The sequence below is a fragment of the Macadamia integrifolia genome, unplaced genomic scaffold, assembly GCF_013358625.1.
Source record: "Macadamia integrifolia cultivar HAES 741 unplaced genomic scaffold, SCU_Mint_v3 scaffold205, whole genome shotgun sequence".
Taxonomy (NCBI): domain Eukaryota; kingdom Viridiplantae; phylum Streptophyta; class Magnoliopsida; order Proteales; family Proteaceae; genus Macadamia; species Macadamia integrifolia.
In genome coordinates, this window is record NW_024868480.1 from 417,012 (window position 1) to 440,923 (window position 23,912).

Genomic DNA, 23,912 nt, shown 5'->3' on the forward strand with positions numbered 1-23,912 from the left:
TTTGCAGATACTTTTTCTCGAGGTACTAGTTCCGTTTGGCAACAATCTCCTACCCAAGAGAGGTCATCTAGCAAGCCACATGCAAGTGCTACATCTATGGCTTCTTCATGACCTAGTCGGCCGTATTCTCCACCTCGACATGTTTCTGAAATGTCCTCTTCACGGCCTACTCGCCCATACTCACCCCCTCGGCGTGGTTCAGATAAACCTTCTGATTCTTCAAAATTTACAGTTCGGTGCTACTCATGCCATGGATTTGGACATATCAGTGCCCAATGTCCCAGCCATTTGGTTGCTTTTATTGATAAGGATTCTCCTATACCATATATTCCCGAAGAGCAACTTGGTTCTGACACAGTTGATTTAAGAGAAGAGCGTGCAACAGATGAAGTCAATGACACTCTCAGTGACGATGACCAACATCCTTTTTATGTCATTCGTCATGTGTTGACCACTCAAAAGGCCACTGAAAATGAAGATTGGCACCATAGTAGTATTTTTCAGACTCGTGTGAAGTGCAATGATCAATTGCTAACCTTGGTCATTGATGGAGGCAGTTGCACTAATGTTGTCTCTGAAGACGATGTTCGTAAGCTGGGATTGAATACAGAACCACATCCTAATCCTTACAAGGTTGCTTGGGTGAACAACACTAATCTCAAAATCACAGATAAGTGCTTGGTCACATATTCTATTGGTGGATTTAAGGATACAGTCCAATGTGATGTCCTCCCTCTGAAGGTGTGCCATATCCTTCTTGGTCGACCTTGGTTGTTTGATAAGAAGGTACAGCATTGTGGCTATGCCAATACCTATGCCTTCAAGCATGCCAACAAGACTATGAAGTTTCATCTTGCCAAAGATCTCCCTGAAATTAAGCTCAAGAAGATGGTGGGATCATTCCTCATTCAGCGTATTCCTTCAGACGGTCTCCTCGGTCCTTTCCCTAACTCGACGGAGTTGAGTTCTTTTCAGAGGAGGAGAGTTGATGCAGATACGACTGCCCTTTCTTGGTTGGACCAGCATGACCGGCTTTGGAAGCCAAGAGCCAAAAAGAACCGGTCCAGCCCAGGGTCTTGGTCCAACAAGGGTTGGAAATAAAATTAGTAGTTTACTTAGTATTTTATTTCATGCTTTTAGTTTCCAGACTTGAACGTAGGAGTAGGATTTATTTCCTTGCTTTGGTTTCCTTTTTATAGTTGTTTCCTAGTTTAGGCTAGTTTCCATTCCAGTTACGTTTCTAATTTCATGTTCCTATTTTCCTATATATTAGTTGTAATCGATTGAAGTTTGGGAGAGAGAACAATTTGATTATTGAATGAACGTGTGAGTGTGATCCTCTTTTTCCCCCTCTCTACTCTGATTTCCCCTCCCTTCCCTAAGGGTTCTCCATCATTCCCCGTCTGCTATCTATAAACAAAGAAGAAGTCTTTCTATTGGGCAAGCAAACTGTAGTCTAGAAAACATTAAGTATCCATGGCAGGTTTTGCTCGGATACCAAATAATGCATATCAAATCAGTAGATCTATTTGTGGAAGGCTTAAGAGAGAGAATAAGAGAAAAAGAAAGAGAAGATAAGGGGTTGTTCCAGGACTGTGAACAGTACTTTAGAAGAAAGATGAAAGAGATAGGAGAGGCACCAACCTCCACTTAAAACTAAACTTTAATTCATTCCATTAGTAATCATTGGGTTTGGTCAGTCCTACATAACCTTATAAAGAATCAAATCAGGAAATAAAAATAGAACAAAGATTGACCCAATCTCCCAATTGCAAACTGTATGGGAGGTTTCCTAAATTGACAATAAAACTGAAGATAGAAACTACTCAAGAATAGAAATAAATCAAAAAGTAAGCTAACTCGAAGGAAACTGTCGTAAACAGGACTAGATTTATTGTAAACTAATCCAGCCCAACTATTAAATATAATCATAAGAATAAGCAAATAAAATCCCCAGACAGAATATGGCATGAACACGAATACATGAACAGAACACATGCTAGGCCAAAACCAGAGAATTGATTCAACATTGAACCAGAACAACCCAAAGGAACTGGTCTTCTTTCTCCTTTCTAGCAGAACACTGCATCACTGCTGCATCACATCTCTTGGCACAAAGGGTCTTCTTTGTAACGGTTCCCGAACTTAACAAAAAATAAGCAAGTGACCCATTTAAAATGACTTCCCAAGTCCATGAATGCCCAACTCACGGTTTCTTCATTTAATCCAACGCAAAAAAATCATCAGCCCATAAATTGTTCCTTCACTCCCAAAATGGACAAAATGTCAAGCAAACATATATACATACCTCCAAAGGAATTTTCTTCTTACAAAAAGACCCCTGCAGTCACTAACTATTAATCTAGTAGATCTGGGAAAATGTTCCAAAATAAAAAGGGTGTGTCCTCATACAACAAGAATTCAACTTTCTATAGACATTCATCGTCAATGTGTATATCAATCAGATGGACAATTTGACAGTTTTCACACTTTTCTGAGTAGAGAAATATGCATCCTAAAAGATTATACCTGGATGACAAAGCACTCAAGGCCTTTTTCTGCACCATCCGAGTCATAAATTTCCAGATAAGGATCATCTGTACCTTGAACTGATGATGCTTCGTACACTTTTAAAGATGATACATACGTTTTCCACAAAGGTGACACAATAACTGCAGCAATGTAGGATATCATTATTGGGTCTTTACATTAAATACTGAAAACATACAATGATAAGATCCAGAAATTATGCAAGATTTACCCATAAAAAAAATTAATTCAAGAATCAGACCTACTCTTACTGTTTGGGGGGATGGGGGAGGCATACCAGAAAACTCTGCTTCTGTAAGGCTTGGGAAACTCTGCACAAACTGATTCAAGCATTTCAAAACCTGACAGTGGATAACCCAAAATATAAGAGATTAATCGGAAATATGTTTAACCTACTCTAATGAGCCATAACGAAGTACCCATTGATGAGAAGTTTTTAAAGACAAAAACACAAATTTACCTCCATCCTGATGCTCCAATCATCAGGATCCTCAAACCTCACTGGAGATTGCAAAATTATGGAGAACTGGTCTATCCATGATTTGAGCATTGGTAGCATCAAATCACTAGTTTCTGCCTGATCAAATAGTTCTTGGTTAAGTAATTTAAAATTAGACCAAAACCTTCTAATCCAACAAAAAAGTACCAGAGCTACAGTCCAGTCAGGCAGTATCAGAATTGATGTATGATACCTTATATACACCACTCATTGCCCCGAGAATGGAAGTGCATGAGTAAACTATTGAAAGGGCCTTTGCACGCAAAAGTTTGTCATAGATCTACAAAAACAAGTTCAACATTATGGCACATGTGGGAAAAGAGAAGGATAAACAAAAAACCAGATGTATTAGGACCAAGTGAACACGTGGTGAAAATTATAAGCCAGAATTCCTTTTCAGTAACAGAAATGGAAAAGATCTTTGAGTGCAATAGGTTGAAACAGCTAATCACATAATCATGATATTGTTTACAGGTGTTCCATACAAGAGGACTTTTTATGATATTAAAATTTACTACTAAGTCAAGAATACAGGCAGAATAAAGTACAGACAACCTAATGGCTTTAGCATGGGCTTCTTCTCCTCTTGCTAGGATATCATAGGTACAAACCTTGTCAAGGCTGTAAGAAGTTTCTCATTTGATCCCAACCAAATCTCTAGTGTGAATCACACTCTTCTCGATCTTATCCCCAAGAAAGATGGTGCTTCCTCCATGTCTGATTTTAGACCCATCTCCACTGTCTTCAGCTTGTGTTGCCTCCCTAGTCAGTCCCAACCAATCCGCCTTTATTGTTGGTCGAAGCACTGCTAACAATATTCTCGTGTCATGAGATTGTCAAGGTCTTCGATAGGAAATCTTATTCCTCTGCAGCCCTCCTCAAAATTGACATCCATAAAGCTTTTGATTCCATCCGATGGGACTTCATATCCAATGTCCTTCCCTCTAGTGTTCGTCCATTGGATGCACTCTTGCATCTCCTCTCCCCAATTCTCTATTCTCGTTAACGGTAGCCCCATCAGATTCTTCTCCTCTTCAGTGGGTATTCAGCAAGGCTGCCCCCTTTCTCCCTCCCTTCCTCTTCTCTCTTGCCTTGGAAGTTCTCTCTAGATTCATTCAAGCATTCAATCTAGCACGGACCTCATCTCATCTCCCCCCTCCCCAAATGCAAAGCTCTGAACATTACCCATCTTGCCTTGCCGATGGCCTCATGATCGTTTCCAAAGCTGACTCCCTTTCCATTGAGTTTATCATGTCTTCTCTGCAGCTTTTTGAATCCTTGCCTAGCCATCACATCAACCTCCTCAAATCCCATGTCTCTTCCTTGATGGGGTCTCGGAAGGTCAAATCCCACTTCTTTGGATTAACTAGCTTCTCCCTTGGCTCCCTTCTGGTAAAATATCTTGGCCTTCCTCTCATTTCCGCTAGATTGATTGCCCATCATTTTACCCCCATGCTTGACCTTATGAAAAACAGGCTCCAGTTCTAGAAGGCAAGCTTCTCTTCTATGGTGGTCGCCTCGTGCTCACTAGATCTGCGCTCCAATCTTCCTACCTTAACTAGTCTAGTCTCTTCGTTCTCTCCCAATCCACCATCAAAGTTGTCAAGTCTATTCTTTGCTCTTTGGAAAGTGATGGAATCCTTTAAATTCCTCCATCCCCTCTGTTGGCCCTTTGTTTGCCTCCCCCTATCTTAAGGGGGTCTGGGATTGCAGAAAGTTAAGTATGTCAATGATGTTCGCATCCTTAAGCTCATCTGGAAGCTCGTCACTAAGCATAACAGCATTTGGTTTCCTAAGTCTATTACTCCATCCTCCGGAAGGACTACCTCTAGGTTGTCTCCCCCTCCGTTGACACCTCATGGGCCTAGCGTAAGATTCTCTCAGCCAGACCTCCTGCTCTCATGGCCATCTCTTCCTCCACTGGTGATGGTCTTTCAAACTTCCTTTGGATCGACTCCTGCCACCCTTTGGGGGTTCTTCTCTCGCTGGTTAGTGCTAGAAGTCTAGAACTATATACTCCTCTAGCCTGTCTAAAGACACCCAAGTTGCCTCCATTATCTCTAATTGGGGCTGGTCCCCCCTCCCTCCCACCCTCCCCTCCCCTCCCCTCCCCTCCCCTCCCTCTCTAAAGCTTGGTCCTCTCTCCCTCCTCTCCCCTGAATCTCCATGGAAGTGACAAAATCTCTTGGACTCCTCCTTCTCTAGCCTTTTCACTTCCTCTTTTGCTTGGGACTTGGTTAGAGGGAGAGGTCCCCTTGTCCCTTGGCATAATATCGTCCCCTTGTCCCTTGGCATAATATCGTCTGGTTCAAAGGTCATATGCCTCATCACTCCTTCACTGCTTAGTGTGCTCTCTCCAACTGCCTTTCCACCCAGTCCTTCTCATTTATAGGCATATCCAAGTTCCTCCAGCCTGTTGTCTGTGCTGGAATGGTATTGAGGATACTAATCATCTCTTCTTCTTTTGTCCCTTTGCTTCCTCTATTTGGAAATGTGTTCTTGGATGTTGTTGGTCCATTGAGAGACGTATTCTCCCCTTCGAAAATGGATCTAGGTTGATATAACATTTGGAGGTTCTACTATATACGACACGGTCAGTAAACTTGTTTTTTGTGCTTCACATTTGGATAGAACGCAATCTTCATAGATGGACGTCAAACTCCCAATCCTTCGATTAGATTTGGAAAGCCATCTACTTCGATGTCAATTTTAAGCTCACTATGCTGCCCTCCTCCTCTATCATGGATACCCTAAAGAATAGGCTTATTGATGTCTTTTGGGGTCTCCCCTCGTCTATTTTGATGCCCCCTGATTTTTTGGGAGCCTCGGGCTTGGTGTCTTCCCCCACCCCCTCCTTTTTCCCTTCTCTCTCTTTTCCCTGATTAGGGTCTTTGTATATTCTTTCCTATCCTTTGGTAATATATTTTATTATTCACCAAAAAAAAGTAAAGGCGACAAACAGCTCCCAAGGAAGACATGGATAAGTAATACAATATAAGAGCACAAAGAAATAGAGGGCCAGAACTAGAGAGTTTTCATATTTTGGATTAATTTTACAGATGTCTAACATCAAATGGCAACTAAAAGATTAATATATTTCCCCAACGATATTCAAAAGCATTAATGTCTAGAGACAGTATTTGCCTGATATTCTTTTAAGTACATAGTGATTACAATTATGACTGGAAATAACAACATGAAAATCTAAGGCCATAAGCTAACCTGGGGAGATGATACGACTGTATGCAAACAAGGGAACAAAACAGGAACCAACTTTGGCACCACTGTATCATCCAAATCACCAGAGAGAAGAGCCAAGCATCTTAGACCTCCACGAACTACACAAAATTGAACATTTATTCAATTGTAAGAACAAATTTGTCAGAGTCAAATGAGCAAGTGGTAAGTCTAGTCAAACAAGTCACATAGCTTCAGAAAAGAATTCCAGAGAGTGCAATTTAAAATCTAACATAATTTCCTCACGAAGAGCATATTCAAATGCAAAGGAAACAATGTATGCGTTCCACTTTCTACAAGGTGCATACAACTCAAGGTATGGTGTACAAGCCTAAAAAAAATAACAGTTAAATTTTTTACAAGGAAATGCATACTCAATTCAACTCAACTCAATTAAACCTTCTCCCAACTAAATGGCGCCAGCAAGACAGATTATATTCTGCAAATACTACATGATTAAGAAAATGTCCATTCCAAGATACTCAAGTCCTAATATTATGAAGAAACCTTAAGCTTATAGGCCTCTTCCCCCACCCCCCCAATCCAAAAAAAAAAAATTATAGTGAAAAATGCATTTTCCCCCAGGCCTTCAAGCATTTCCCTGACCCTCACCGGAAAGAAAGCCTCAGTGCTTAAGGCTTATGAGCCTTTCAAGAGAGATCTTACGAACTCATCAAATGGAACTTCCAAGAAAACAAGTTCGAAAGTACACAACGAAAGAAAGAAACTGCACCTTGCTCTATTACGCAGGTGTTAATCAGAGTAATTCACAATTCTAGTCATATAATATCAAATATAGCCATTGTGATTCAGAATATTGAAAATTTGCAAGTCAATAAGAGTCCATTTGACTGTAATAGAGTTATAACATATTAAAGTTATTAGTTCAACTCTCCTTCGGGCCTAACCATTAAAAAATAAAAAGGTTAGGAATTTAGTAAAGGTAATGGATTGCTGCATACTGGCACCAAAACCTTCATTACATGGTCCGCCCAATAGATCTTTAGCCAGTAGCAGTCTTGCCTTCCTAGATATAGTTATATCGAGTTTGGCAGACTCTTCGAGCACCCTCCCTTGGTGTCTGCCGCTCGAGCCTCTGACTGGCACACTCGGAGCCCCCTCTATAGCTCAAGCTTCTTCCCCCATGCCTCCTGGTGGGGGCTGGTATTGCCCCCACGTCTAATCTCCAATCAACAACCCTGGCAGCCACCAATGTGCACCACTTGATCCGGAATTCTCAGGCTTCCCCTGAGATCTCCCCCTCTACTTCCAGAACTTGACAGGCCACTCCTGCCCTAGACAGAAGACCTGCTAGAAAGGTTGATGGCCACCCTTGTGGCCCCTCTACCCCTGCTACAATGATTGTTGTGCGAAATCCAAATCAAAAGCTTCCCAGATCCATAAGGCCCGTCTCTACCACTAAGGGTCCCTCTACCCTGAATTTGACTCCTCCTACCTTTTCCTCCGCCTCTCAAGGACTACCAACAAAGGCCAAAAAAGCCCTCTGCTCGGGACTCCTACAGTCTAGGTTCCTCGGAACATTTGATGCCAACTATCCCCTCTTCCAAATGACTTCGTGGACAATTTGGAATGTGTGTGGGCTCAATAGCTCGACCAAGCAAGCCTCCATCTGGTCTTCTCTTCGTTTTTCACATGCTTCTCTTTGCTGCCTCCTCGAAATCCATGTTCTTAAATCCAATGCCTCCCATATTGCTACCTCCATCCGTAACTCCTTCGTAGTCCTTCCTTTCCAATTATGTCTTTTGCCCTAATAGTCGCATCTGGATTCTTTGGAATCCCCTCCTCAATATATCTACCATCTCCTCCTCTTCCCAATCTATTCACCTATCAATCGCCTCCCCTTCTGACCCCTTTCCTTTCTTTTTCTTGATCATATATGCTCTTAACAGTTGAATAACAGGATGGATCTTTGGGCTGACCTACAATCCTTTGCCCCATTGGCTGCCAACCTTCCCTGGGGTATGGCGGGGAGACTTCAATGTTGTTAGAGCCAGTCATGAGAAGCTCAGGGGTTCTCCCATAGATCCCTCTACAGTGGATTCTTTCAACAACTGCATTATTGACATTGCTATGAATGACCTAAGATGGTTAGCGGCTCGGCCCACATAGCCTGTAAGCTGAATCTAGTCCTCGTCAATGAGGCCTAGTTGCAATCCTTTCCGTCCTCTCATGGAAGTTTTAATGTCTCTGGTATTTCTGACCACTCCCCATTCTCCCTCCTTATCCACACCTACTCCTCTTTTGGCCCCAAGCCTTTAAATTCTCTGATATGTGGTCCCTCCACAAGGATTTCCTCGCAGTTGTCCAGGTTGCTTAGGCGATCCTCGTCCACACTTCTTCCACTCCCCTCGTGGCCTTTGCGAGAAAGCTTAAGAATGTTAAATCTACCCCCAAGATCTGGAACATCAACACCTTTGGGAGTCTCCTCCTGCCGAGAAAAGCTTGATAATATCCAATCTCACCTTCAATTGGACATTCTCAATATCTCCCTAGCTATCAAAGAAAAAGTTGTCTCAGAGGAGCTTTCCTCCCTTCTCCTTCAAGAAGAAAGCTTTTGCCGGCAAAAATTCCATATTAAGTGGCTTGAGCTTAGAGATTCCAATTCCTCCTTCCACAGATCTCTCAAAGCTAGAACCAATGCCAACTCCATCTCCAAGCTCATATCCAGAGATTGTACTCCCCTCCTCCCTGATGATATCAAAGATGAGGCTGCCTCATTCTTCTCTGACCTCTTTCATCCCCCTTCCTTGGTCCCCACTCCTCCCATTCCTCTGAACCTCCTCAACAAGTTCATCCCCCCCCCCATCTTCTCCCCTCCCTCCAAGTTATCCCTTCGGATGATAAGATCCTCTCCATTGTCCTCTCATAAGTCCAACAAAGCTCCAAGGCCGGATGGCTTCAGTATGGGGTTCTTTCCTCTTGTTGGAACATCATTCGCTCAAACCTCATTCTTGCCATCAGAAGCATTTTCCTCAATCCCTGTCAGATTAAGCGGATCAACCACACCTTCCTCTACCTTATCCCCGAAGAAAGAGGGGGTTGAGTCCCTTCCTGACTTCAGGCTCATCTCTCTCTACAATCTCTTGTACAAATTCATTGCTAAGATTCTAGCCAACAGAATTCAGAGTCATTGACTCGCTTGTCAGTCCTAACCAATCAGCCTTTATTATGGAAAGAAGCATTGCTGATAATATCATCCTCTGTCATAATTGTCAGACGCTTTGACTGTAAATCTCATTCCTCTGTTGCCCTGCTTAAGATTTCCATTCATAAACCTCTATTCGTATCCTCTGTCATAATTGTCAGACGCTTTGACTGTAAATCTCATTCCTCTGTTGCCCTGCTTAAGATTTCCATTCATAAACCTCTATTCGTTGGGACTACATCTCCAACGTTTTGATCCAGATGTCCTTCCCGTCTCTTTTGTTCATTGGGTCCTCTCTTGCATATCCTCCCCTTCCTTCTTCGTTCTCATTAATGGTATCCTTACGGGTTTCTTCCCCTCCTCGGTTGCATCAGGCAAGGCTGCCCCTATCTCCTTTCCCTTTCTCCATCACCCTTGAGGTCCTCTCCCGTTCCATACAAATCTCCACCAATCCCCACCTCATCTCCCCCCTTCCCAAATGTAAACCCTTTCTTCTCACTCATCTTGCCTTCCCTGACGATCTCATGATCTTATCCAAGGCCGACCCCTCCTCCATCTCCTCTATTATGTCCTCCCTCCATCTCTTTCAGTCCCTTTCTCGTCTCTGCATCAATCTCCTAAAATCCAGGCTCTTTCTCTTAGGCGTTTCTGACTCCACTTGTGCCTCCTTCAGATCACGGGGTTCTTCCTTGGCTCCTTTCTAGTCAAATACCTTGGTCTCCCTCTCATACCTTTTAAGCGCTTTGCCCAGCATTGTTCTCCTATTCTTGACCTTCTGCATAAGAAGCTCCAGCTCTGGAAATCCAAGCTCCTCTCCTATACTGGTCGCCTTGTCCTCATTCGCTGTCCTCCAATCCATGTACCTCTACTGGACAGGCATCTTTGTGCTCCCGGTGTCTGTTATCAAGTCCACTGAGAGTCTCCTCTATTCTTTCCATTGGAAAGGTTCGAACACCCCTCGGTTCCTTCACCCCTTGAGCTGGGATCAAGTCTGCCTTCCAAAGCTAAAGGAAAGCTTGGTATCAGAAGGATCAAGGAGGTCAATTGTGTTGGCATTCTTAAGCTCATCTGGAAGATTGCCTCCAAGAGCAAAAGTATCTAGGTCTCTTGGGTTTATTCCTCCCTCCTCAAAAGCAACACAATCTAATTTGCCCCCCCTCGGATGCCTCTTGGATCTAGCGAAAAATCCCCTCCTTTAGGCCTATTGCTCTGGGTGCTATCTCTTAGTCCATTGGTAATGGTTCCAGAACCTCTCTCGGACTCAACCTTTGGCATCCAGAAGGGTATCCTCCTACCACTCGTTACCCCTAGGATAATCTATTCCCCAGACTTCAACCGCAATCCATAAGTTTCTTCCATTCCGTCCCAGGGTATTTGGTCCCCTCCTCCCTCCTCTCCTCCCCCTGCCAATCTTTGGGCCTCCCTCCCCCATCCCCCCGAGGCACAAGGGAAGGGATGACCCCATTGTTTGGACCCCGTCCAACTTGAGGCAGTTCTCATCGGCTTATGCCTAGGATCTCATCCGAGTTGAAGCCCGTCTCATTCCTTTGAGGAACATCATCTGGTTTAAAGGCCACATCCCCCGCCACAGCTTCACCGCATGGTGAGCCCTCTCCAACTGCCTTCTCACACAGTCTTTTCCCTTCATCAACGTATCCAAGCCTCCAGGGCTTACTACCTCTACTAGAATGGCATCAAAGATGTAGATCACCTCTTCTTCTCCTGCCCCTTCTCTTCCAACATCTGGAAGAGAGTTTTCAGCAACTGTTGGCCTCTCACAGACTTATCCTTTCCTTAAGTAGAGAATGGATCTGGGTTGACATGACATTCCGGGGGCCCTCTATTTGTGACACTATTGAGAAGCTTGCCTTTTGTGCTGCAAACAGTCATATCTGGATGGAGCGCAAACTGCGTAGATGGACTTCTAACTCTCGCTTCTTCGATCAAATATGAAAAGCCATCTACTTTAATGTTAGCTCTAAGCTTGGCTGCCTACCCCATCGATCCATTGCCGACAACCTAAGGAACAAGCTAATTGTTGTTTCCTGGGGTCTCCCCATAGATATCATCACTATCTCCCCCCCCCCATTGATGTATCCTCTTAGTGTGGTCCAGGGCCCCAGCCCTGTGTTTTGTAGCGAGTGTTTCTCCCCCTCCTCCCCCCTTGTATATTTTCCTCCTTGGTAATGAATTTATTTATTCATCCAAAAAAAAGTTATTTATGAGATCTCACAAACCATAGCATAGATGGAGCTGAAACTTGGAGTAGATGAAGGTCCTAGAAGGGTCAACAAGCCCTCAAAAGATGAGATGATTTTGATGGTTGAATTGAGAGATGTCGTTGACATGAATTAGGAAATTTTTGACGACTTTCGATATCATGAGATTTCAGCCTTAGATGAGCCTCAAATTTGGAGCAAAGGTTCCTCGTGTGATACTCAAATATCCTTCAAAAGATGAGCCTCAACTGATGGCTAGTTGGGAAGTTGTGCTTGAAGAATGAAAATGGAACTTTATAGAAATTCTACAGTACAGCAGCTACAGGCCTTCAACTGGTCTTTCCATGGAACTTTTGAACTTGAACAAGTTTGTAATGATCACTCAAAACACTCTCTCACAGCAAACAAATAAAAGGAAAAGAAAGAAAATTGATGGAGGGTTGAGAAGGGTGGGAGAAGAATTAACGAATGGGAATCTCACCCCTCAGGTTTTGAGGACCTCACTTGATGCAGATTTTTCACCAAACTAGGCTTGTTGTAATAGGAATAAGCCTACGGTTGGGTTCCATACATGTTGGGCCTTTGATCCCATGTGTTTTGAGTGTAATAGACCACTTTTATGGGTCTAAAAGAGGGGCTCTAAGAATGCATACGGGATTACTAGTCAGTTTCCTTTTCACTAGTTTCCTTTTTTAGTTGGGCTTTGAAGGGATTAATTAGTTTCTAATTTCAGTACCTCGTTAGTTTCTAATTTCAGTACTTCTTATTTCCTAGTTTCTATTTCCAGTTTTAGTAACTAGAGCATTTTCTATTTTGTAAGTTTCCTATTTCAGTTTTAGTAACTACAGTTTAGTTTCTAAATTGTAACCCCCATCATTATTATAAATAAAGAAGAGGGCTCCCATTAAGCCCCACGATTTTAATGAATTGAAAAGCTTGCTTCTGTTTGATCTTTGAGTTTGCTTTGTGTGTGATCAAAGTGATGGACTGGTGTTGGATCTAGTGACTCTTTGCGGCGTGAAGACCAAGAGATCTCTTCTATCTATTTCTCTCATCTCTCTTAAGGTAGTCAAGGGGATAAATTGCTGGTCTGCTACTACAGGTATTTACTTCTATTTTCTTATCAGTTCTGCCCAGGTGATAGGCTTCCTGTGAAGGAATTTCGATCTCTGTCCAGGCCTAACCGACGGTCACTTTTGCCTGAGATTTTGACCAGAGGTTACCCTCATTAATAGAGAACTCGATCCAGTTTTGGACCCTTTCTGGACTGTGGTTAGCGAGATATTAGAAATCTCCATTTTTTTGTCCTGTAGTGACCTTATCAGGGCAGAACCAGAAACAATTGTTCTGATCAGTCCGATTCTTTTCTGTAGTGTCTACTGTTGATTTGGGACTGTTAACATCCCAATACTACTGCTGGTTCATTCCTGTTTGAGCAATACTGATCTGTTATAAGCATTACTGGATGTTGAAGTCGATAGCTGCTGATTTACCTTAAGTTATGTTGGTTTGATTTTATTGGCTTGTGTAGGTTGGTATCTGGTTGTTCTTTGATTAAAAGTTCCTGCAGTTGAGACTTGGTTAGATTCCCTATCCCAGTCTACATTATCACTCCTCAAGATAATAGCTATCTCAGCCATGAGTAAACACTCAATTTTCATAAAATTCAATCTCTCTTTTCATTATGATCAATGGGCTTTAAATAGCTTTACAAAACTTGGACACAAAGAAATAACAAAAAAAGAAACTAATGGACTGAAATAAGACTTTCTAATTTGTGTCTAACTTGCTAACCAAGCTTAACAAAATTAGAAACTAACAACAAATTACAAGAAGGAAACTAACCTAAGTTACAAAATAGAAACTTCTTTGACTAACAAAATAAAAACTAACTTATTCTCTAAGAAAATAGAAACTAACTAAAGTAAACTAAATAGGAAACTAAAATAGAAGATATTAACCAAATTTACTGTTCACATGAACAGTGTCTTGTGAACAGTAATTTCTAGCTCTTGTTTTTGTCTTCTTCTTCAAGCTTTGATCTGCATCACAAGCCATATCTTTCTCTTTTGTCTTCTTCTTTTTTCTTTACTGTTCTGCAGAAATCCAGCAGTTATTCTCTCTCTATCGTGGTCACTTACTGGGTGACTTCTGAACTTCTTTTTTGTGCACTTAATACTTTATTATTGTTCTCCAAGTTCTCGTTAACTTCTATTATATTTAAACGCTGTAACTGGTCTGCAGTAGTAGTATTTGACAGCACATGTGTCTGAAGTCCAATCTCTGTTTTTTGAGAATCTATCCATCAGATTGGCTGAGCTTTAACTATGTTAATCTACTCCACTCAACCCAAGTTTGATGTCCATCGGACAGGTAGATTGAAAGTTATGCTAGTTCTCTTTACTTTCTATTTTTAGTTTTCTCTCTACTTTCTATTTGTCCATGTGTGTTTCTCCTAATTTAATCATCACTTTTCTTTGATATTTTAACCACAAACTCACCCTATTAGGCTATTAGACCATTAATATTTGTTAGTTTCAGGCCCCATCAGATTTGTAGCTTACAAGTTAAATCTTATTTAGTTTCTTCCATATTCATAGCCTTCTGGCTCACCGCGAATCTGGTTTCTAATAGGTTTGCTAGTGTTTGTTATTTCGTCCTAACTACCTCATCAAAAGCTCATGCAGCTTATGAAAGATAAATGGTTTATGAATCAGATATGATCAAATGAAAAGAGAAAAAGGAAACCATAGATGTTACCTCCATTCATGTTGGTTGGGTCACCAATCAGCTTTAAAAGGAAAGGCAATAAGTCTGGCCACTCCTCTGGCCAATCGTAATGTGCAATGGATGCAACAGCCATTCCAACCGCTGTGCAGATTTTTCCATGAGGATCATCCAACGAAAAAAGAAGTAGTTGACGTACAACTGCCTGACAATAGGACTTCAATAGAATAAGTGATAGCTCATGACATCATGATGAAGACTAAAGTGAGACCAAAAAAATAAAGGTCGAAATAAATCAAAACATATTACCTTGGATGCCAAGTTATTAGAAATTGAAAATAAATTAGCAAAGGGAAAAGGTGACCCAATGGTGAATGGTGGAGATTGAGCAATCAAAACAGCCAAGGAACCAACAGTTCTCAAAAAATATTTTTAAGACTCAGAAGACAAAGTGGGTTCCAAAATATGCTCATAAATTATAGCACAAGAAGCAAGAGATAATGAAGTAATGACAGGTTTCTTAGATACAAGCAATAATGCAGTGCCAATACCAAGCCAAGGAATTCCAACGGGAGATTAACTTGAGACAGAGTCACAAGTATAACAATAAGAACCAGATTAACAATAAGAACCAGATTAAGAGGAAATTGAGCACCTTAACCAAAACAAATCTGATATGCATAAATTTTTGGTTAATTGCTCTAATCAAACAACATAACAGGTATGCAAAAGATGACCCAAATCTGACAGACAAATTTATGAGTATGAAGCAAACCTACTAAAGATAGGAAAGCTAGAAGTTAGAAAACTGCAGATTCAGAGAAGAAAGTAGAAGAATTAGAAGAGAGACGAAAGATCATACATGTTAAAGGCAGATCAGAAGAAGGAAGAAATCAGGTATGGGATACCACTCTTGTATGCACTGCTCAACAGCACAAAAACTCTTGAAAAAACTCAAATTACTTTATTCAAATCATCTGATATGATAAGAGTGTATTACATATATATATAAAGACCTTCTAAAGTTCCGATATTGACTCATAGATGGACTTCTAGTCACTTAACACACTAAATAAAGTAAATAGACTGAAAACATAACTCTTAATATTAAATATCCTAATCTAACCTAAATAATTAACTATTACTCCCAGGTACTAACTTTACCCCCACTTTATGGGCTTATAAATTAGGTCCATTAAAATGAAACCCAAAAAAATAAAAGTCCCAACCTATAATATAACTAGCGAAAAGTTAATTTCATCCCATTGAACTGCCACCAGCACCTTGTGAGCCTCCCAAGCTTGTGCATAGACCTTCATAGGGTCTAATGCAACTGTATCAAGCAGAAAGTTGTATAAGTGCTCTCTACATTCACAATAGGAATACATTTTCTTAAGAGGGAAAAAAAGGGAACATACTAAAAATGAAAGTGCAATATGCACCCTTGAAAATTCCAGGGACATATAAAAGGAAATAACTAGATATGCCAAAAGATCTTAAAATAACAGCAAATTTCAGGGTTTTCTGGCATCACCAAATTTAGACTGTTTTTGCAAACATAAAGACATGCACACTAATAAGTGATAAGAAGCAGGCTTTAGGGCATTAGGTTTTTTTTTTGGCTTTAGGAAATACTTATCTAACCAAATTGATAGCTTGCATGCCAGTCATTTCACAATAAAATGACAATAGAAGATAATAAAGGGCTAAAAGAGCCAATTATAAATTACCATGAGTTTTTTCTCTATTTTTCTTCTAAATATTATGCCACAATTACATAGCAGTCTGGTGCAAAAATGTTTCTGAAGAGTGTAAACACATTAAATGGATCCAAACAATACATCAATATCAGCCAAAGATACACTACAAGAGTACAAGACTTCTCATCACTCAAAACAACAGCATGTTTGTTAAATAGATCCCAACAATACATCAATATTAGCCAAAGATACACTATAAGAGTACAAGACTTATCATCACTCGAAACAACAGCATGTTTGTTAAATAGACCAAACAATACATCAATATTAGCCAAAGATACACTACAAGACCTTTTCATCACTTGAAACAACAGGATGTTCAAAAGCCTCATCATCTTCCTGCCAGTGCTTTTTTATAAATTGCTTTAGAATGACTGCTGCTAGGTAAGAACATGTCAAGTTTAACAAAGATACCATTCTCTTAATAGATAACATGTAAGAAAATTTTTGAAAAGGATAAGCAAGCTTCAATTAATTACATATGAAGAGGAAAGATAAGAAAAGAAAAAAAAAAAAAAAAAAGCAAACATAAATAAATGTGACAAAAGGATATCTGACGCAATCCCAATGGTAGTTCTTTGTTTACAGCAACCTTGCATAAAGCAGCTCCAAAACCTTCAGGGCAATTAAGAATTCATCATTTGGTATTAGTTGATTTGTAGTCTTATAAGAGTCCTACTTGAAAATTAAAATAAATTACAAAAAGAAAACAATAGCTAATAAGCAGATACATATAAACCATTAGCAATTCGACTAATTTATGACAGTGAACAATAGATAATAAGCAGATGCATACAAAATATAAGCAACACAGATAATTAATGTAATGATAGTGTAGCCACTCCAGAGACATGTACTATGAGAAACCTACTTTTGTGCAACATATTCAGAAGCCAATGGTCCAGCAACTCCAGCCAGATAAATTCCAGTTAGTGGGTGGATATTCATTTTATAGTTATACATAATATGAAAGCAAATAATACTAACAAACTGTTAAATAAAGCATAACCCTTTTGCAACAAGATTTAGCATGTTCTATCCCTAGAGAAATATTTAACTTTAGTTAGAGAAAGTAATGATGTGCTAATCACAGGTACAGGAACAACTTGCGACAAGATCGCAGGTATAGGAACAACTCAGATATGCATGAAATTCTGATCGAATAGTCTTATTGGCCAAGGAGAACAAGACTTTAAAATCTTATGTTAATCTAATGGTCAGATTTGAAGATTTGGGGTAGTCTAAAAAATAGCAAGTCACCAAAAGAGACCAGATTTAGTAACTAACAGAAAAAAGCAAGTAGGAACCACATTTGAAGAAATCAATTGGTTACCAAAAAAGTAAGTTGCTGAAAATAAAAACTCAAATTTAGTAACTATGGAAAAAACAGCAACTAGTGTGAGAAATAGCAAGTGATACCAAAATAGAAAGTGGGGAATGAAATTAGTACCTAAGGAAACATGGTAAGGAGGGCATAGAAAATAGAAAGTAACTGAAAAAGAAACTAGGACAGGTATGTTTCTGCACAAGACACCAAGGAGAGCAACAATCTGAAACTTTAATAGAAGGAAAAGAAGAAAGATAAGCTTGTCACCTAAATCTGAAGAAATAATCCCACCAACTCCAGCAGCCCAGCCTTGGCATTTCACCAAGCTACTGCATTCCACAGTAGGGCAGTTTTGAATCCCACAAAACCATGCTCCATCTCTCATACAACACACAAGCTCCAGGATAAATTATTTCACAAATCATTCGTAGTGGGTATGTTCCCCTACTCTTTATTTATACTTCATGTAAATAAGCAAAATAGGAGAATCTAATGTCTTCTTCAAAATAGAAACTATGGTTGGATTGTAGCATATCTATCTAACCCTTCTAGAAACACTACTAAAATAAAGAATACAAACTTACTAAAATAAAAACTAACACTAATCCTGCATAGGCCTTAAATCCTTAATATTTGGGCTTGTAGAAAACTGACCCATTACAATAGAAAACCAAAAAAAATAGCCAGACCATGACCCATATAACCCATAAGGCACACAAAATTAAGCCTATGGGTCCATTCATGGCCCAGTTTGACCCAACCAATGGCTTGGTTTGCTGCTGCCTTTTTGTTCCTCTTAACTGCATCAGAAAGGTTAATTTTCAGACCAAAGTTTAAGCCACCAGCCCACCATGCTCCAATATCTTGTAGAATTAAGATGTTTCAGAAACTCAAATATCCAACTTCACTATCTTCCGGAACCATCAAGATTTTTTTTTAAACATAAGTAACATTGAAAATCAAATGATATCCTTTTTCTAAGACTTTTGACATTTAAGAAAGAAATTTTTTTCCCAGAGATTCAAATATGCATAGAGAACTTGCATCACAAACTCATCAAAGCGATATTCTCTAGCTTTTAGCTTGTTTTGGAATTCTCATAAAATACAGTTTAATAAAACAGTGGTGGAACTGTTGGAACTGCCACCTCTGCTGGAATGGAACTGAAAATGTTGATCATCTTTTCTTCTCTTGCCCCCTCTCCTCTGCATCTGGAAGAGGGTCCTTAGCCATTGCTGGCCATCTAGTAGACGCACTCTTCCTCTCTCCAGAGATGTAATTGGGTTGATATGACTTTTGGTAGATCCTCTAATTGCGACACTGTGGGAAATCTTTCCTTCTGTGCAACCATCAACACATATGGATGGAGTGGAATCTTCGAAGATAGACTTCCAACTCTACATGCTTCGACAAGATTTGGAAAACCATCTTTTCTTATGTCAGCTCTAAACTTGGTTCCCTCCCCCACAGTAATGTAAGGGATACACCAAGAAATAGGCTTATTGACATATCTCGTGGTCTTTCCAATACCATCATCCTTTCCCCCTCCCACACCCCTTGATTATTTTGTGCCCCCTTGCAGTGGATTTGTTCCTTCACTTTGGGTTTGTGGTTTTCCTTGCCCCCCTCCCCCCTTTGGGTTTGTTCCTCTTTTGCTTAGCTGATTGCTAGCCTTCCCCCACCCCCCCTTCTTCCTCCCCTTGTTTTTTTTTTCTTTTCCTTTGGTATTGAATTATTCATTCATCTAAAAAAAAACAGTAGCGAAACGAAGCATTAAAATGTAGGCTGCAGGATAGAAATTCTACCATTATCATCCGAATTGTCACACTCAAAGAAATACATATACTTGTCAACGAGCACAAGTGTAAGCAGTTTATAGTTTTAAATATAATTTTAACTGATCTCATTTCAGTCACGCTATACTTTCAGTCACAAAACAAGAAATATATCATGGTCCAACATCCACTATAGCATCTATGCTACAATGTAGACTAATCTCACATGAGAGAGTCAATCAAGATATCATCTTAATCTGGCGCAACAAATTAGACAGATGTTGCCTATGTAATCACTAAACCCCACAATCTTCATCCAATGGTTATCAGATTTACACAAACAAACTTAGATTTTCTTATGTCTAAAAATATATTACCCATTATCCCAAAGCCTAGTCCAAACGTAAGAACTCACGAAAACATCTATAGATCTGTTCTTTTTATACATATAGCAAACATTCAAATAAAACCTTTTGCTCTTTCTTGTTCTTTAGAACAGACTGTGTACACTGGCTTCCCTGAAAAAAAAGAATACCATAGTAACACAAGGACTGAACAGGAGAAGCATCGGCATTTAAAGTGAGATTGAAAGGAAAGGCGCTAAAGCTAAAGATCAAAAGGGTTAAAGTGACTAATACGGACCTAAACTCCAAGGGCCACATTTCAAGTCATTGTCCACATGAAGATGAAAAGAATACTTTATAGGTACTGCTGTCATCAGCTAAATTATGCTCAAAGAAGTAGGACAGTACCCCAATCCCACCACCGAAGATCCAATGAGAACCATGCATGCAAGTCTCCTTCAAAATGAAAGATTTTAGGTGGATGACATTGCAAATCTATTTCCTAGCAGAACAATTGCATATACTCTCCATTTGGTTTCCTATGGAATGATTTCATGGATTGTTCATAACCAATTTAAGTTCCATGATTAACAGAACATGCTTTAGCGGCGCTATCGAGCTTTCTTCTACCAAATCCTTATTACATTGTGGTAGGTCTAGTGGTGGATGTAACGCACATGAGTTGCAATTGGTTTGCTTGTGGTGCATTAAACCGCTATTCACAAATACCTCTAGCTTGCGCTATGGGTTACTTGTCGAGTTTTTAATGTGGATTGTGTGTTGCGTATCTAGTTTTCAATGTGGAGTTGTGTGTTGCGTATCTAGTTTTCAATGCGAAGTTGTGTGTTAATTACATAGTTTTCCATGTGTATAGTTTTCAATGCAGAGTTATGTTCGAGCGCTATTATTTTCGCTCTTAACGGGGCTGTCAAGAATTCGTTATCTCATTCCTCCTTTCATATAAGTAGGTTGGGTGATGGATTATCTTGGTGGACATAATGCATATAGGATGCTTTGGCTTGACCGATCTATAAGGTACGTCAGGTAGACAGCCGGTACCTTATTATATTCTGTCATTATAAGCATGTGGTTGATATGTGGTGGTGCGTCAAGTTGATAGCTGGCACTTATTATAATTAGCCATAACACGTCAATATTTTCGCATGGATTCTCGTGCTCGTCCAATCTCCATATAGTCGACCCCATTAAGTTGAGATAAGGTTTTGGCTATTGTTGTTGTTGTTGTTGTTGTTGTTGTTGATTAACAGAACATCTTATTGTTGATTTGTTGTTAAACTGACATACATTTTCTCAAGGAATACTCATCTTAATTGATAGTCAAACTTCTAAGGTAGAACAATTAAAAAACATGAAGAAGAGCATAAAACGTACAATAGAGTATTTCCCATTTTACAAAAGTATAAAATAAAAGGAAAAGTAGAAATAATAAGAAAAAAAAATCTAATCCCACAGCTCTAAAGTTGTTCATTTGAAAATCCTTTAAGCATACGGTTATAAATACCTCTAAAAGATGTTAGCTTGCTAAGAAGAGGCTGTTATACGTGATCCATATCTCCTTTAGATAATGGATGAGGTGGCAGTATCGATGCACATAGGATCTATGGGATAGGTTATTATTGAATATTGTTAGTTATTAGATGGGAGAGAGAATTAGAGAGGTTACATGAGGTTATGTGATCTCGGGTTAGCAAATATGTAGGAAGCTAGAGTCGTGGGGAAACGTGGGAGTAATTCAATTAGTTATCAACTATTGTATTTCCTTAAATATGATAATTATCTAATGAGAAGGGGTTTTTGGATGAAATTAATCTACGTATGTAGAAAGAGGCAGAGTTCCTTCTGTAGAACTCAAATCCTATTTTCACTCAACCATCTCCCTCTCTCTCTCTCTCCATCTTATCTTCTTACAGCCCTTTTCACAATTGGGAAGAAGAAAGGTCCCATGTATGTACCAGAGGGGTGAGTGAGTGTGAGTGCCCACTGCTCTAAAGTTGTTCATTTGAAATCCTTTAAGCCGACAGTCATAAATAGCTCTAAAATATGCTAGCTTGCTAAGCAGAGGCTGTGTGTGTGTGTGTGTGTGAGCGAGAGAGATCCAATTCCCACCACTGCATAATCTACTTTTGGGGGGAGGGGGGAAGTCACCTTTTGAGCTTAAAGCTACTCTCTATGCTTAAGCTCAATTAAAAACAAACGGAGATATCAAAGTCATGAAAATTTCCAACAAAAGCATAATTATAACGAGTTAACACTATCGAAGAACTTTCCCCAAAAAAAAAAAAAAAAAGCCTATCGAAGACCACAACCCTTGAAGCAAAGGAGGGGGAGATTACCGATTAAAACGAGTAACAACTGTCGACCACCCTAACCATAAAAGCCAAAAAAAATCAAAAGAATTGGCAAGATTACCGATTGCAAACTATCTAAACAAACTAGTAGCTTGATCAGAGCAGGAAAAACACAATGGAAAGAGAGAGAGGCGAACAAATGAGATTGCTAGAAATGAACCTGGTTGCAATGAAGCCTGAGTCAGTGATGTTTCAGCAAATGACCGGACATCTTGATTCGTATCCAGTGTTGCATTCAAGCAGTTGAGCAGCCATTGCTGATCTTGATCAACAATAGTTACCATTAGAACCTAGTTTATCAGTAGAAAAGAGAAATGTCCTTTGCACTCTACGTCTGCGTTTTCCCGCTAAAAGCAGAAAACCTTGCGGGATAGAAGGAGAGGATGTCTTTGAATTTGGTTTCCATATATATACTCGCAGTGTGTGAGAGGCACCAAGATGGATTTTGGCGGTCTGCGAACAGAAGCAGAGGAGTGTAGGGTTTTTAGACAGTGTTTAGAGTGACTGCCATATTTGCGCACGTGGTGCGCAATGGATAAACCTACGCCATATGATTTCGTTATTCCCTCGCCCTATTTCCGATCATTACTTTCACAGGCACAACCAGAAAGGTATCGGGTATCGGGTGTCGGGTATCGGGTGTCGGGTGTCGGGTGTCGGGTGTCGGGTGTCGGTATCGGGTATCGGATGGATCGGTCATATAAAGACTGTTTTCCTCGAAAGACACGTTTTTAAGACTTATTACACTTTCTATTAGCCAGAGACAATCACTACTGATGAGGTCTAGCGAGGTTACTTCGGACATTCATTTTGAAAAATTTTCACCTAGTCAGCAACGAAGGTGAGTGGGTGGTTAGACTTTCTTTTCCAGAGTGTTTTAAATTATTGAATTTTTGCATGTAATTTGATACACATATCTTAAATTAATAACTTCATGTATGCTTAATTTATTATTGATTTCAACTATTTTCATATGAAATTTCTTTTATGGTTGTTGTGTGTGAATGGGTAGGATCCGGTGTGCTGAGGGGAATTTTGATACCATGATCACCATGTAAATTTAATTTCCATATATTGTGTGCGCATTAGAGTTAAACTTGGAAATGGGTTGTAGTGTGGCCAAGGTTGATTCTGATATTGCATTCACCATACTAAACTTTACAATGTTAAAGCTAGACTTGGAAATGGGTTATAGTGTGGCCAAGGTCGATTCTAACACCGTATTCGTTATACTAACTATATCATTATGAAAGGTCATGCATATTACAAATGGTTAGGATGTATTACCTTGTGCTATGATCCCTTGCCAAGGGGGGTAGTTGGTGGATAACCCAAAGTAGTATGCTTGATGAGATTTTTCAAAATACCACTTTTGCAGTACGAAGTGATTTTTGTTGTAGGTGGACTGAGGCCTAGTGACAGATGGGAAATTCCAAGACTGTGTGATGAGCACATTTATGTGTAAAATCTAGAGTAATAAACATGTATTTTATATATTTAGAATGGAGCTACCTTGGGTTTTACTCTCTTTTTGTAGGTTTTGTATTTTAAAGACTTTAAGCATTATCGAGCGTCATATCTCTCCAACAACAACTACCTAGTGTAGTGAGCTATGGTGTGCAAAATTCCCTTACTCACCAGGAGGGCTCAAATTCGAATCTCATGGTTATCTTTTTTTTTTTTGAGAATTTTGTTGAAGATTTTCTACTTTTCACTCACTTAAAGCACTAAGAGCATGGAGGGGATTTTCACATTAAATTAGAAGCAAGGAAAATCGTGGGAGGGGTTTTCTACGCAAGAAGAGAAAAAAAAAAGGAAAGAAAAAAAAATGAGAGAAATAAATCTTGTCCGAATCTTCTCTCTCCTCCACATCATCACCAAAAGATTATCCAAATCACACAAAGCAAGAAGGAAAATCGTCCCTTGGAGGGAGAAAAAG

The 23,912-nt window shown here is 39.8% G+C and overlaps 1 protein-coding gene across 1 annotated transcript in view; it reads right to left on the minus strand.

Moving 5' to 3' along the window:
• LOC122065530 overlaps positions 1–22,454 on the minus strand; it is an 83,475-nt gene extending 61,021 nt beyond the window's left edge. The window contains exons 1-9 of the mRNA XM_042629329.1: positions 22,134–22,454; positions 16,712–16,773; positions 16,450–16,542; positions 14,432–14,603; positions 6,272–6,387; positions 3,243–3,329; positions 3,011–3,127; positions 2,828–2,891; positions 2,530–2,672 (exon numbers count right to left, since the gene is read on the minus strand). Of these exons, the coding sequence (XP_042485263.1) occupies positions 2,530–2,672; positions 2,828–2,891; positions 3,011–3,127; positions 3,243–3,329; positions 6,272–6,387; positions 14,432–14,603; positions 16,450–16,542; positions 16,712–16,773; positions 22,134–22,257 (978 nt within the window). The 5' untranslated portion in view covers positions 22,258–22,454. The remainder of the gene's footprint in view (positions 1–2,529; positions 2,673–2,827; positions 2,892–3,010; positions 3,128–3,242; positions 3,330–6,271; positions 6,388–14,431; positions 14,604–16,449; positions 16,543–16,711; positions 16,774–22,133) is intronic.
• Positions 22,455–23,912: the final 1,458 nt, after the last annotated feature.